This window comes from Myxocyprinus asiaticus, chromosome 50 (genome assembly GCF_019703515.2).
Source record: "Myxocyprinus asiaticus isolate MX2 ecotype Aquarium Trade chromosome 50, UBuf_Myxa_2, whole genome shotgun sequence".
Lineage (NCBI taxonomy): Eukaryota > Metazoa > Chordata > Actinopteri > Cypriniformes > Catostomidae > Myxocyprinus > Myxocyprinus asiaticus.
Window position 1 is genome coordinate 25,188,203 of NC_059393.1, and position 15,098 is coordinate 25,203,300.

Consider the following 15,098-nt stretch of genomic DNA (forward strand, 5'->3'; position numbering starts at 1 on the left):
AAACATGTATGGACAGCTGCCATTAGTAAACACACATGTAGCTGCTAGCCTGCTTCTCAAAGTATGTGGTAATATTCCAATGCCCGTAACAGAAATAAAACAAATAACATAAAACCAACAAAATATCCAAAGAGTATCGCCTGTTTCACTTATTTATGTGTGTGCGAGAGGTGAACAGTGCTGCTGTGTGACTTTAATGGGAGACACACTTTGAGTTTTCATCGCATCTCTACTGTGTGACAGTAGCAGCATTATACAGAAAATAAAGAGATTTCTGGGTTTCTACATTGAGTTTTTCCTGGGATAATGGACACAAATAATACAATGTTTATTTAGAGTGGGTAATTGAGAACTCTTATAAATTTAAACTAAACCATCATGAAATCTAATTTACATGAAGAAAGTGTTGCGTGCCTGTTACTGCGTGGTTAACTTGCATCAATGCGTCTTTTTTAGTCGATGGGTGAGTAGAGTCAGCTCATAAGTCATCTCGGAAATATGTTTTGTTCTATTGTTGATTGAGACAAGGTATTTGTTTCTCTGAGTAGGGATGCAACAGCATACAAAATTCACGGTTCGGCTGTACCTCGGTTTTGTGGACAGTTTCGGTACAGCAGGGTATAAAAAAGGAGAAGAATATATGGATAATAATTTTCATATCCGTTCCGGAGCGGAACTTCAATAAATTGCCCTTGAAGGTCTCTGCGTTGTTCTGTCTTTTCTGAGCGCTGAAGTAAAGCAATTATTGTTAATTCACACATTTGATTCCATTATTCACTTGATCTGACTCCAATTTTATATTAATCTGACTCCAATTTTAAGTTAACCTCTAATTTATATTTAAGCTCTAATTAATTTCTGATCATTCTTTTAATTTAACATTTTTAGGTTATTGATTACTCTAAATCCTCTTCTATTCATTGTCCTTTTGATCTTTGGAGACTTACGCCGGCCGTTATTAAATTACGTAAACCTCCTGAAAATGGATAGCCAGTTCCGTTCTTAGTCAGCGGTTGTAGGGTTAACTAATATCGTCTGGTTTGGCTTGTCTCATAACCAGACGATATTGCCGCTTAGTCACGTACATACAACTTGCTAAGACGGATGGTGAGCAGTGACTGAGAGTCTTTAAATGGCTTTCTCCTACCCGGTTGTCCTGAGTGGTTTCTCCTATATTAAAGCTCCAGTATGGTCTACCCTGGTCTATTGAAATTCAAATCCTACCTGGTTGTCCTGAGTGAAATTCAAACTGAGAGTCTTTAAATGGCTTCCTCCTATATCAAAGCTCCAGTAATGATTTCAGAGGAATTCAGAATAAATCAAATAATAACAATTTATTTGTCAGGTATGATATAAAACATTGTTGCAGAAATTCAAATCAAAGCCAATTTCACATGATCAGAATAAACAAGCATTACTAAAAATAAAAGACAAGTCAAAGAAACATACCTGACAAAACTAGATCTGCTTACAGATTCCAAGAGCTTCGTGCCAACTTTCCTTAAATATCTAGACAGAATAAACATTGTGTACCAAATGATATTATCCTTTGAACAATGAGGATTTGGGGGTGAATGGGTTCTTGACTTCCTGGGGTTTAACCTTGTTAACATACAGGAGATAATTTCAATTGTAGGTCAAGGAGGGGGATAGACCTCCAGAATTATGCAGTATTTGGCAAAGACCTTATAACTTTGTTACCATTAGTTTTATCAACATGGGAAAGAGACCACTATACCAGTCGCACCGAGACCTCTTAAATGATATCAAACACATACAGTTGCATTCTTTGTTTTCATGGTATTTGTTATATTTTTAAATATAAATCTTATGTCTTTGTGTTGGTCTGGAGCTGTTGAAGGGGAGAAGGGGGAGAGAGAAGGGGGGGCAGCAAGGTGATTTGCAATTTATCACACTGTGGTGATATTCAGGTGTAGATTTCAGCTTTTGTGAGAGAGTTCTATGATGTTGATTCTCGCAGAGTTCTTTTACTTTTACCGAAATGGCGCCTTTTGGTTGTAGACATTCTGGTGCCAGCCTTACAAGGGAAAACAATGAATCTTTCTTTAAATTATTTATTTTGAAAACAGTGGCTGATGGGCAATAATTCGTATTGTGAAGGCTCATTTATACATGACTGCACTATGCATATTTCTTCAACGAAATTACAATACAAAACTTAAGAGCCTCTTATACATTGTATAAAAATATTTATACTTATGCATTTGGCAGGTGCTTTTATCCAAAGCAATTTACAGTGCACTTATTACAGGGACAATCCCCCCAGAAAAACCTTGAGTTAAGTGCCTTGCTCAAGGACACTATGGTGGTGGCTGTGGGGATTGAACCGGCAACCTTCTGCTTACCAGTTTTGTGCTTTATCCCACTACGCCACCCCCACTCCACAGAAAGCATAATAATAAAAGTAAAATGAAAGTGCAATTATAATAATTATAGCCTTTTGCCTTTCAGCTTGTACTCATTACTCAATTTACTCAATATAAAAGTTGTTTTTCAGGAAATCAGAATATCCACGTTATCAGAGGAGATGACAATTCTTGGACAATTACAGCGTATACTTGTTTATATAGGGCGGACACTACAGAACTTTATAATGGGGCTCAAGCACATTAAGCAGATGCTTAAATCCTGTGTTCTCGATGACTGAGTATAGTCGCAATAAATACTCCTATGGCATTCGTTATCACTTTAGCTCTGTCTGAGCTTGCAGCGAGAGGCTGCTTGAATGCCGTGGCGAGACTCACGTGTACAGGCTGTTTATGATTTGCTCCTGTAAACTCAAGAGACACATGTGGATGATGTCGCCGCAAATGAGTCATCATGTTAGATGTGCTTACTTAGACATACCTGACTTCGGTAACAGAGACGACACACAGCCTTCGTCCTGTTAATTACTCATTGCCCAGTATAACTGTAGTTTATTTCCAAAACATCATGCTCCCAAACAACAGATTTTAGAAATGGAGGTGGGTCTTCAATCTCTGACTTATTTAAGTCCGACATATTTATATTTCGTTTAGTTCCATCACAGTTGGGAAAAATAGCGAACTAGCTAGTATAATTTACATGCATTTATCTGATCCGCAGTTTATAGTGTACTGTGTAGCGCTCTGTTCTCGATAGTTTTGGTTCTGTGCAGTCCCGTGTTGCTCCACAATCTTTTTTCATTATAGTTCTACGTGGTTTTTGTTGTTCGTTTAATGTTGTTTTAATGTTGGTTTCATGCGTGCCAAGATATGTAATCACTCATGTGACTATGTGTACTGTACTGAAGGCCCTGTATCCGTTCGGAGCGGAACATGTACTGTTGCAGTCAGGATTTTTTTTAATATATGTATGTTCTAGGTGTATCTTAAACCGCTATTGATTCTGTGAGCTCTGTAACCGTGTCTGTTTAAAACTCAGAATCTATAGCAGTTTCTCAGATTAATATCTGTTTTATTTCATCTGTAATAACTGTAATAATATTGTCTGCTGTTCTGTTTGCACATAAATATACTTGATGTTCAGTATTCATTGCAGTGAAAACATTCACCTGTTTTAATATCAACATTTCTCCTGTATTTCTCTCTTCTATGTGGTGTCGATACAGATGAAAAGACAGTGTTAGTGATGAAGGGAGATTCTGTCCTTCTAAGCACTGATGATTCTCATATACAGACAGATGATGTGAATGTGTATTTTGGAGACACACTTATAGCTGAAGTCAGAAGAGGGAATATCACATCACCTGTTAATGATGTATTCAGAGACAGACTGCAGCTGCATCAGACTGGATCTCTCTCCATCACAAACACAGAATACACAGACTCTGGACTTTATGAACTGAAGATCAGCAGCAGAGAAATCACATACAAGAGATTAACTGTTACTGTTTGTGGTGAGTAGATCGACTCTTTTAATGTCATTTATTAAACATCCTATTAAGCTCCGTAGGTCTATACAATAAAACCGAATGGTGATCAGACCTTTGTATCTCCAAAAATTGCATGAAGAAACATGCAAGTAATCCATATGACTACAGTGGTTATAATGTCTTTAGAAGCAATTTAATAGGTGTGTGTGAGAAACAGATCAAAATGTAAGTCCTTTTTTACTCTAAATCTCCTCTTTCACATTCACATCTGACTATTCTCCCCTTATCGATCCATGTAAGCGAAGACAGACGGTGGCTGTGCATGGCATCGGAAAGTCATTTATTTTAAATTAAAATGAACACAAATAAATAAAGTATACTTTAAATAAAGTGTCTAAAGGGAGAAAACGCAGTGTTCTCATCATGATCTGGGGCTCACTAAAGGTTGAGCAGTGCACAGAAGGGGCAGATGGGCGCACACACTCTTTTCCTGGTGTCGTGCCGAATTTTGACTCCCTAGTATCCTTATGTTTAGGGGTAGGTTTAGGGATGGGCTTTAGGGGTAGGGGCCAGTAATTGTTAGGGTTAGGGGTGGGCTTTGTGGAAAGGGCCAATCAGGGAGTGGGGAGACTAAATCTGGTGGGGAGTCAGATTTCGGCAAAACCGGTCTGGGCCACGTGGGTGGAGGCTCGGCATCTCAAGGGCCAGTGGAAGCGAGGGTCAAGGCATTGATGCTGTTACCTGTTTCCTGGACCTGAAGAGAACTCTCTAAATTCGTAGTCAGCATTTAAAAACAGCAGTGACGAGGTGCCATTACGTGACACATGAGGTGTGTTTCTTCCCGCTGCCCGCGATGTAGTTATGTTCCGTCACAATACTTATACTACATACACTGAGTATGTTGTTTTCTTATTCATTTGCAAGGAATTTTGTCAAATATATTTACTAATTTGTGCATGTGATGTGTGTGTTTGGTTTGTTTAAAAAATTAAGGTCTTTCTTTTTGTACTTCTGAAGTAGTTATACCTGTGCTGATAGAATACAGTTGATAGTTTTGCATATGTAAGCTTTATGCTTTTAAAAAAATATACTTGTTTATTTGCACAGCTTTAAGCTTGCTGTTTAGTTATTGATGTTGGTTGTGTTTGAATAGCTGTACTTCAAGGTAGGGTGGCCCCATTTTGAAAATCTGCTTAGGGCCCAATGCGATCATTGCAATTTTGGGAGTCAATCCTCTATTCTGAACATAATTTAGGGGATACACTCACACATTTAACTGTGACTTTTGTTCTCCAGGTGAACTGATCCCAATGCCAGTGATGGAGGGAGGTTCTGTCACTCTAAACACGTTTACTGTAATAGTGGAAGATGCTGAGATAGTGTGGAGTTTTGAAAACACTGTCATAGCTAACAAAAACAAAGAGGATGAAACAATGTCATTATATGATGATGATCTTGATGGGAGATTCAGAGGAAGACTGAAGGTGAACAAACAGACTGGATCTCTCACAATCACAAACATCAGAATCTCACACTCTGGAGTTTATGAACTAAACATCACCAGCAGCAGAGCAAGTGTACACGAGAAATTCAGGGTTACTCTCAATGGTGAGTAACTCAAGTTTTTCAGTGCAGTAATTGTTATATTTAAATGAGCTCTCTGTCAACAGTTTAATGCTCTGGAGTTTGCACTAAATTAAACTGAATTTCAAGTTAAGATTAGTGTTGTCAGTCTATAAAAATATTTAATAGCAATAAATCGCATCATTTTTCATAAACACAATTAGTTGTAGATTTCAGCTTTTAATTGCATCTTCGTTTCAGGGGAAGCGCTGCCCCCTACTGAATATACAGTGCAAAACTCACAGCGTCCAACGTACCCTGATTACCAAACAAATGACTCTAGTGAGCTGTAGGGATGACCAAAATCTTATATCATGATATGAGTAATTTTATATTACAATAACGATATATATATCATGATATAGTATACATTTTTGTTGGAAAATCAATACAAATTTGTTAATATATTGACTATATTGTAATGCCTATTTTTGGATAATCCTGTCAACGAATTAAATACTTCGTCTTTTATAATTTTCTCTTTATTTGTAAATTGACAATAGTCCATGTAAAAAAAAAAAAAAACACTCAATTTGGTTTAAATCATTCTTATCATAAAGCTACATTTCACATTGTGCCACATTTTTGCCCGATATATTGATGATCAATATTATTATTATTATAATAAACTTTCCTCAAGAAACACAAGATCTTTCCAATGCAATGCAGCAAAGAAAATAATGCATATAAATTCTTGCAGAAAATAAATATTAAATAAATATAAACACCAAAATTAATGTGGAGCGCATATTTTAGCTTTCATATATTCTTTTGCGTGCTTAACACTTGTGTGTCAATTTAAAAAAGTTACTTAGAGGTCCTTCAAGGACAAAAATGTCAGCGTCAAAAAACTGCCACAATAATATTATATATTAATATTATTTTACATTTTCAGTGAGTTAATTTTTTTAACCAACATCAGTCCTGATCATAACTACCAAATACTCATTAATTTTCAGGATTTTAACCCTTGAAATGCCAGTTTATTTACATAATGCCACTGTTGTTTTTTACATACATGCACACACACACACACACACACACATGCAAATTTCTCAGTACACACATACAAAACACACTCTGACATCCATACCAACACACACACACAATTATATCTACATAATTTATTCAATTGTCCTGCAGTGCTCTATAATACAGCAAACAGAGAATAGGGGAAAAGCTTGTATTTGCTCCATAGGCTAAACATGAGAAAAATGGCGCCATCTGGTGGATAATATAAAAAAATGTAAATTTTGAAGCCAGGGCTCCGGATTGAAAGCATAAAATCATATAATTCATGATTTTATGCTTTAATGGCACTGGGATCAAATATTGCAGTTTTAATGGGTTTCAATGGGGACATTTTTGTCCTGAACATCCTGAGTGTGACTATTTTGTGTACACAGTGTATTATAGATGTATTATAGGAACTGAGGTTGAAATATCAAAATTACCCTAAAAATACACACCTTTGGCTAAATTTATACCATTGGCATAAACACAGCCAAAATGATCGAAAAAACAAAAATGAAAAAGACAAAAATGTCCTGAAGGTCACACAAGGGTTAATTTTGAGGAGGTAAAACAAATCGCTTGTATTACGAGTGCTTATCGTCGCAACAGTTTGCAGATGATGTTTTACTGCTCTGTGTGGGCTTTTGTGAACCTACACCACAGATGTCAGATGAGCAGATGTCGCATCTGTTTTAATAAGCTCCTCTTCATTTTCTTGACTTGTTTGGGTGTTGTCCCGTTCTGTGGAGATGTTTTTCAGCGTTTAAAAAATGATTGAGTAGCATGAGTGATTCGCTCTGCGCTCTCCTGTAAATATCGAGTATCCCGCTAGACTCGTGCACACTTGCATGTTCCAGAGAAAAAGCACGCGACACTCACGTGAAACACTGATGAGTGCGCCGGATGAAGCACCGAACATGAGATGAATGTTATTGAATTTGCTGCAGAAAAATTTTCAATGCCATAAAAACCCTGTCTATGTTTTTTAAATTCTCTCAGTCTCAGTGAAGCCCTGCCCACTAATGCCCATGCTGTGCACATGGATATTTACATATCGCGATATGCACGATTTTGCCACGATATATCGTCATATCGTCCAGCCCTAATGAGCTGGTTCTTTTTAATCTACAGTGTGAAATCAGTGTGTCCAGTTTAGTCTGTTTCCCTATTTAATGACCCTGATCCATTTTGTTTTTTGTTTTTAATGAATCACAAACAGCCTATACATCAGTCAGAGCGACTACTGAGTTAATCTTTTACTGATGAGCAAGTTATGAATTTTTAATTCGAAATTAAATAAAAACTGTTGAAGTCTCACAGTTCAGAAGTACAAAATTAGACTACAGTTCCAAATAACTGTTCTTTAAAAGTACAAAAAACATAGTTAGAGGAATCTGAACCGGAATCAGAAAATTCCTCACAATTCCCATCCCTAACGATACATTTTTAATGTGGAATTACAGTGATGGAGAAACTGTCATATCTGTCATGACTGCTCTGAAGTCTTTCAATGTAATCTGTGAACAATTAAGATTAATGTCAATTTGCAGTATAATAAAACGAAATATTGAAGAGACAAACAGTAACTGGCAAGCAGTTCCTCAGATGCTGTGCATCAGCGCTTCTCAATTTTTTAGGCCAAAAACCACCTTCCATCAAATCAGAACATCCATGTAACGCTTTAGTTTGATGAATAATGATACTGTTGTAGTTAAAGGGATAGTTCACCCAAAAATAAAAATTCTCTGATCATTTACTCACCCTCATGCCATCCCAGATGTGTATGACTTTCTTTCTTCTGCAGAACACAAATGGGAATTTTTATGAAAATTGCTTCTGTCACACACAACAGCTTCCTGTCATGTTTACACACTCTACTGATCGGTTAGATTTAGATAAGGGGTTTGGGTAAGGGCATAATATTAATAAGTATGTCCTGAACGCCTCGTGCGCAAAACTCATGCTTCCGCGTTAGACATGCAGGCAATTTAAAGTTGAAATATGCAAACTGTAAACAGACTGTAAACTGATGTACATGTTTAAGATGAACATTGGGCAGTTATTAGTGTCTGTTATGGTGACTGAATGTTTCTGTGATTTACATCATGTTTACAAGTGTTGTCTTTTCTTTAGAACGTTCCAGATCAGGCAGTGTGAATGAATCAACTGCGAAAAACATGCTTGATGTTACTGAAGCTGTTCATGATGGAGCAAATGAGATGGATCCTTTGTTGAACATCAAGGATGCTGTTGGAGTGAATGAGTATCTGTGAAGTCCTGTTTGAGTTAAAGAGATGTTCAACAGCACTAGTGTGAATCACTGTTACATTATTAACATTTTAATTCCATCAACAATAACAACAACACATTTTTGCTTTCATGAGTATCTGTAAATCATCCAGCAAAAATGAGAAACCAACATGTGTTGTTGAGCTGTGAAACTGAAGAGTAAGAAGCTTCTTTAGTTTTCGATAAACAGTGAAATATGCTTTTGTTTTCAGGTTATTGGAGCAGTTTGGAGCACTTCCCCACAGTCACTGAAAACTGCAGTTGTCAAACACTTTCTAAAAAAAGATTATACAACTATGGACCAATCTCAAATCTCCCTTTCATAGGAAAGATAATTGAAATAGTTGTTTTCAGTCAGCTGATCAAATTCTTAACTTGGGCAATCTTCAGTCTGGTTTCTGATAATAATTGATATTGGAAATTATATTGATAATGATAATAAACATTCTCCTGGACAGACTGAAAAATTGGGTAGGGCTCTCTTGGACGGTCCTCAGCTGGTTCAGGTCATATCTACAAGGGAGGGGTTACTATGTGAACATAGGCAACTATGAATCTGAATGGACATCCATGACGTGTGGAGTCCCGCAAGGCTCAATTCTTGTGCCGCTTCTGTTCAAATGTATATGCTCCCACAAGGCCAAATTATTAAAAAAGAACCTAATTGCGTACCATAGCTATGAAGACGACACCCAGATCTATCTAGCCCTATCGCCAAATGACTTCAGCCCCATAGACTCTCTGTGCCAGTGCATTGATGAAATTAACAGCTGGATGTGCCAAAACTTCCATTAGTTAAAGCTGGAGTATATATGTTCTGCAACACTAGTGCCACCAAACAGAATTGCAAAAATAAACAATGTTTTCAAAACATTTTTCAGAATTTGCCCCCGTCTGTTTTGGATTGAACAAAAAGATAGTCTCGCCCCCAACTCACGCCATTGTTCGAGTAATGTTGTTGGGGCAGGTCGATCAAAACAAACACAGGACTTTTTATAGCGCTACAGAGACCGTTTACAGTTTTCGAGAAAATTAACCTATGAATGGCTTACTTACAGTTGTCTCTGCATATTAAGCTGAGTTAGAAGAAAGTATTTTTACAGTATTTTAAAAGGGTCAGGGCAAGTATTTTAAAAAGTTACATAACTAAGCTTTAAACAAAGACAAGACATGTCATTGTATTTAGCAAAAAAGATGAAATTTCCAAGATGAACACATACCTTGACTTCAGGGGTATAAAGACAAAAATCAAGAAAGGAATCTTAGTGTTGTTTTGGAGTCAGACCTTAGTTTCAGTAGTAATGTCAAAGCAATAACTAAATCAGCCTACTATCATCTAAAAATATAGCCAGAATAAGATGTTTTGCATCCAGTCAAGAGGCAGAGAAACTTGTTCATACATTCATCACCAGTAGGGTGGACTACTGCAATGGACTCCTCACCGCCTTCCCAAAAAGGCCATTTGACACCTATATATAATATATATTATAATGTATTGTTAATCACAGTAGTAATTACAGAAGAGCACATGATGACATGAAGTTCATCAATAATGACTCTTCCAGGAGTAATGATCAATAAACATGTAGAGCTCAGAGTCACTCACACATCCGGGTAACACGTGAAATTAAAATAATGCAATAAACATTAACTAATCTACATCAAATGTAACACATCCCAATTTATATAACTGATATTAAAAATAAGAAGAAACAGAACAATTCCCATAAAATATACTGAAATGTAATGGGTCACAGGGAATTCTGGGAACGCCCGATTATTGTTTTTTCCATAATTTTAACAATAATTTACCGTAAAAGTACATTTTTACATCTACATTTTTTTTTACGGCATTTTATCGTAACATTACTTGTATTTTCTTTTTAAATATATTATACATTTTTACCGTATATTTCAAGGTAACGACCCGTTAAACAATTAACGTTTTTTTTACTGTAGCATTTTTACAGTCTTTTACCGTTAAAATTACGGACATTGTTTTACATTGCAGGGATACTCAACTTTTAAAATACAGAAACTGTTATTCTCTGAGCTCTTACTGACTGTTAATGTTATTTTTTATTCAGTTTAATAGAGAATATAGAATATAGTTATTCACACTCACAGTATTCCTGTTCTTACAGAATAAAAAAAAGAAAGAAAATATATTTGGAGCTGTCCAATCCTGAGCTGTAACAGTCGTCATCACTGTTCTAGTGTGTATGAAGAATCTCACTCATCTTAAAACAATTGATGCATTTATTTACTTGTAGTGTAAATAAACTACAATGTTACTTTTACATTTTATTGTGTTATTTGCAGCACTTAGAAGTATTGTAATCAAATGTGCAGTGTATGTTGTACACACAATATGTCGAAATATTTTAAACATGAAGCACAAATTCTTTAGACTTTAAGCTGCATACAGATACGTGGATGTTCTTTGAGACTAATGCAATCTTTACACTGCAAAGGTGGCACAGAAGTGGCATCTAAATTGGCATTTATGTGTATTTGTCTGTTTAATGCTGCTCAGAGCAGACACAAATGCATATAAATGGTATGAGATTAATGTTTTAAATTTACAATTATGAATATAGAAATATTAAATAAATGAAAATATGAAGTTATACTTTTAAATAAATAAATGATAAAAGGTAGGGTCTATCATGACAACAACAACGTTTAAGGCTGCTGTGATACTGTAATTACACAGAACCAAAGCAGCATCAGAGGTGGGTCAGAGCGGGCATCATTTAGTCTGGCATTTATGCGCCATTGCGTCAGCACAGGATTGTTAAAGGCTTAAATGGACTGTGTAAAGAAGACTTGATTTTATCACAGTCTTGTCATATTCAGTGGTTCATAATTAGTCTATGAAGCAGACAGGGGTCTTTATTTCATGATTGTCATTAGAATATTTTATATTAAAACACATAATGCATCGTTATTATTACATAGATAGATATTCTCTGTGCTCAAGACTCAATGAATGCACAAGAAAGAAATAGAAATGTCGAAGTTCAAAATAATGAGATCTTTTCACCTGATTCATGTCTGATGTTCCAGAGAGGATTGTGCTGAGACCAAATGATTAAGAGTGACCTGATCATCAGGTGAGGGGTGACAGTGAACACATGGAGGAGAGCGTTGAATGAGGAATATGTGGTAAACATATTTTATTACAGAATCAATCTTTTTGTTATTGACTTAATCCCAGTAAGTGCTATCTAAAGGGAGGATCTGTGGAAATTGATAGTTTTGAAATCTAGCTAAGCATGGACTCGTTTATTTGCTAATGCTAGCTAGTGTGAGTCTTTCCTGTGGATGTGCTAACATTGTGAAATAAGCAAAACACACTATCTGACTAGGAAATGTGTACCCAGATAGCGTTCTGGACTACCAGAAATGCTCAAATCTCCCCTAGCACCGGTGGATTATATCACAACATTGTGATTACCTCCAATCAATGAATGACAACAGTAAGATGTATTTTCTGTCAAACAGGGGTTTGCTTGTCGTCCAGATTAATTGTTTGCAGTGATAAATATTGTAACTTCCGGTATGAAGTCAATGAAATCTGAATTGTGTAATTTTATGATTTTAAAATACTTTCTCCTGTCCCAGTTTAATGTTAGTGATGAGTGTGTTTTTGTAACTCCGTTTGGTGGCGCAGAAATGACAGATTTCACTTTAGCAACACTTGTAAAGTTACTCTGGTTCTTCCATTATTAGTTTGAGTAGTGTAACAACCATAATAGCTACAATACTCAAAACTATTCAAACACATGTTTGCATTCAGAATGTATGATTAAAAGTCATCGAGAACATATTGCTTTTCTCTTGAGTTTTTTCACAAATGCAATCTTGAGGTAACCATAAAGTAATCTGATTACTTTCTAATCAAGGTAACTGGATTACGTTACTGATCAGCATTTGTAACGGATTACATTTTTAAAGTAACCCTCCCCACGCTGACCAAGACAAGATGGTTCTTTTAATGATAAAACATATTCGTATCAGATTTTGAGAAATAGGTCTAATTTAGATCACATGTTTGATTAAAAAACAAAAACAACAGGCATTTTAGAGCAGCTTATATGAAATGTTCTTTTCCCTTTAAAGAAACAAATCTGTTTCAGATTTCTAGATGAAATATGTGCTTCTCATAAGGGATTATGTTTAAAGTTTAATATTGGAAATGCTCTTTGCCACTTCTGAAGCTCCTTTACTGAGGATAGAAATATAATTTATTTTTGTGTGAATTTTAAGGTGTCTTGGAAAAGAGAACAGCTAATAGAAAATAATGTGGTTGGTGATGCTTTCTCACTCACATTTCATGCATATAAAATATCACACTTTATATATATATATATATATATATAAAATACACAAAAAAAGATAGCTTGTTCTATTTACAAATCACTTGTTTTTCTTTTTGTGACCCTAACTCCTCATAATATTGTTCACAAGCCCTTTGTCACTATGAAAACTAAAAGGCAAATGCTGTTTGCACTGAGTGTAAATAGCAACAAAAATCATCATCTTTGCACTAAGTGGAAATAGTGTTAGATGATAGTTGCAACCTGGTGCAAAAACACTCTACATCCACCCTGAGCACTAAACCTAACCTTACAAAAAATAACCATGGTTTTACTACAGTAACCATAGTATTACTATGGTATTTTGTAGTAAAATCATAGTAACCACAAAATTAAATCATGGTTACTATATTAACACCATAATACTATAGTAAAAACATGGTTAATTGCATTATAACTATGGCTTCTGCTAAAAAAAACACGGTTACTCGCACTGTGGCAGGTGCTATTTACACCTAGTGCAAAATGCAAATAGTCACTCCGAACATTAAAATGATGTTTGGCAGACTGATTCACTTTCACTGCATCTTTTATTCTGTGCACTGACAGTGAATGGTGACTGATACTATTAGTCTCTAACATTCTGCCCAACAACATCATCTTTTGTGTTCCACAAAAGAAAAGTCTTGGAAGCGTCAGTAAGAATAGATTTGACAATTATAATCAAACCTATGTGTGCTATTGTTTAACAGCTGAAGTGAATTTATAGCCATATTAATATCAGCTATTATAACCTGTTTTAAAGAAAACATTATTTAAATATAATGGTAAATCTAAATTCTACTTTTCTGGCATTAAATTGCTAAAAAAAAAAATAATAAAAATAATAATAATAATAATAATATATATAAATATATATATATATATATATATATATATATTTTTTTTTTTTTTTTTTTTTTTTTTTTTTGTGGTGTAGCCAGTGAAAATGTCGACAGGGCAAGTAACAGTCTGAACAGATAAAACCCTCATTGTTGAGTCCTGTTTTGTGTTCCATTGAAGACAGAAAGTCATGTGGGTTTGGAATAATATGAGGTTGTACAATGATGACTTTGTAATAAATGTTTTTAGATGTTTTGAACATGTCCCACATTCTTGCTTTTTTAGTATTTGATAAGACTGCTCTGATCTTCAAAAGTGTGTCTGAGATTAACATCCAGTAACACAGATGAGAAGCACAAACATCTGAAGCTCAGTTAATACAGGAACTCCACTAAAACAATGGAGAATTAATGTTCAACAGATTAAAATTAAAGTATAATTGTGAGAAAAAGTTAGGCCATAGCTGTGTCCCAAATGACACACTATACACTATGCACTTTGAAAATGTACTATGCACTCAGCCATGTAGTGTGTGAGTTTTCAAAGTGTAGTATCGTCCCAAAAGGAACACTTAATGGTTTTTTAGTACACTGAAGCGTTCGCTGTTTAACAGCTGCCGGAAGTGATGTTTCAAACCCAAGCGTTGTGTCGCCGCTAGCTTTAGCGCGCTATCCACTCTCAGTTCAACATCTTTATCTCAATAATTTACATATTCACACAGCATGGTATGATGGTAAAGCGTTAAACTCACTTTTGTAAGCTGCTGTCTTCACAGAAGTTTCACTAGTTGTCATATTCATTATTTACAGTTGTTTTGCCAGTTAACCATCGCTGACGGTAACTCCGCCCCTTCCGCTATGTACAGCAAGCCGCGTGCGCTGAGTGCATGAAGTGTCCAACATTGCGCACTCCGTTTTGACGGTTGAAAAAGTTGAATTTTCACTGTAAACAGACTACTCGCACTACTTACACTTCAAAATGACGTAAAATAGTGCAGAAGTGTGCGGTTTGGGATGCATCTAATGTTTTTACTTTTTTGTGCTTTATCATCATGCAGTAACACACTGATATAGTGATTAATGTATGCAGTC

General features: G+C 35.6%; 1 protein-coding gene across 1 annotated transcript in view; it reads left to right on the top strand.

The window, feature by feature from the left end:
- Positions 1-13,913, top strand: part of LOC127439086 (uncharacterized) — a 69,737-nt gene extending 55,824 nt beyond the window's left edge. The window contains exons 15-17 of the mRNA XM_051695132.1: positions 3,614-3,901; positions 5,174-5,485; positions 8,648-13,913. Coding sequence (XP_051551092.1) covers positions 3,614-3,901; positions 5,174-5,485; positions 8,648-8,787 — 740 coding nt within the window. The 3' untranslated portion in view covers positions 8,788-13,913. The remainder of the gene's footprint in view (positions 1-3,613; positions 3,902-5,173; positions 5,486-8,647) is intronic.
- The last annotated feature ends 1,185 nt before the right edge of the window (positions 13,914-15,098 follow it).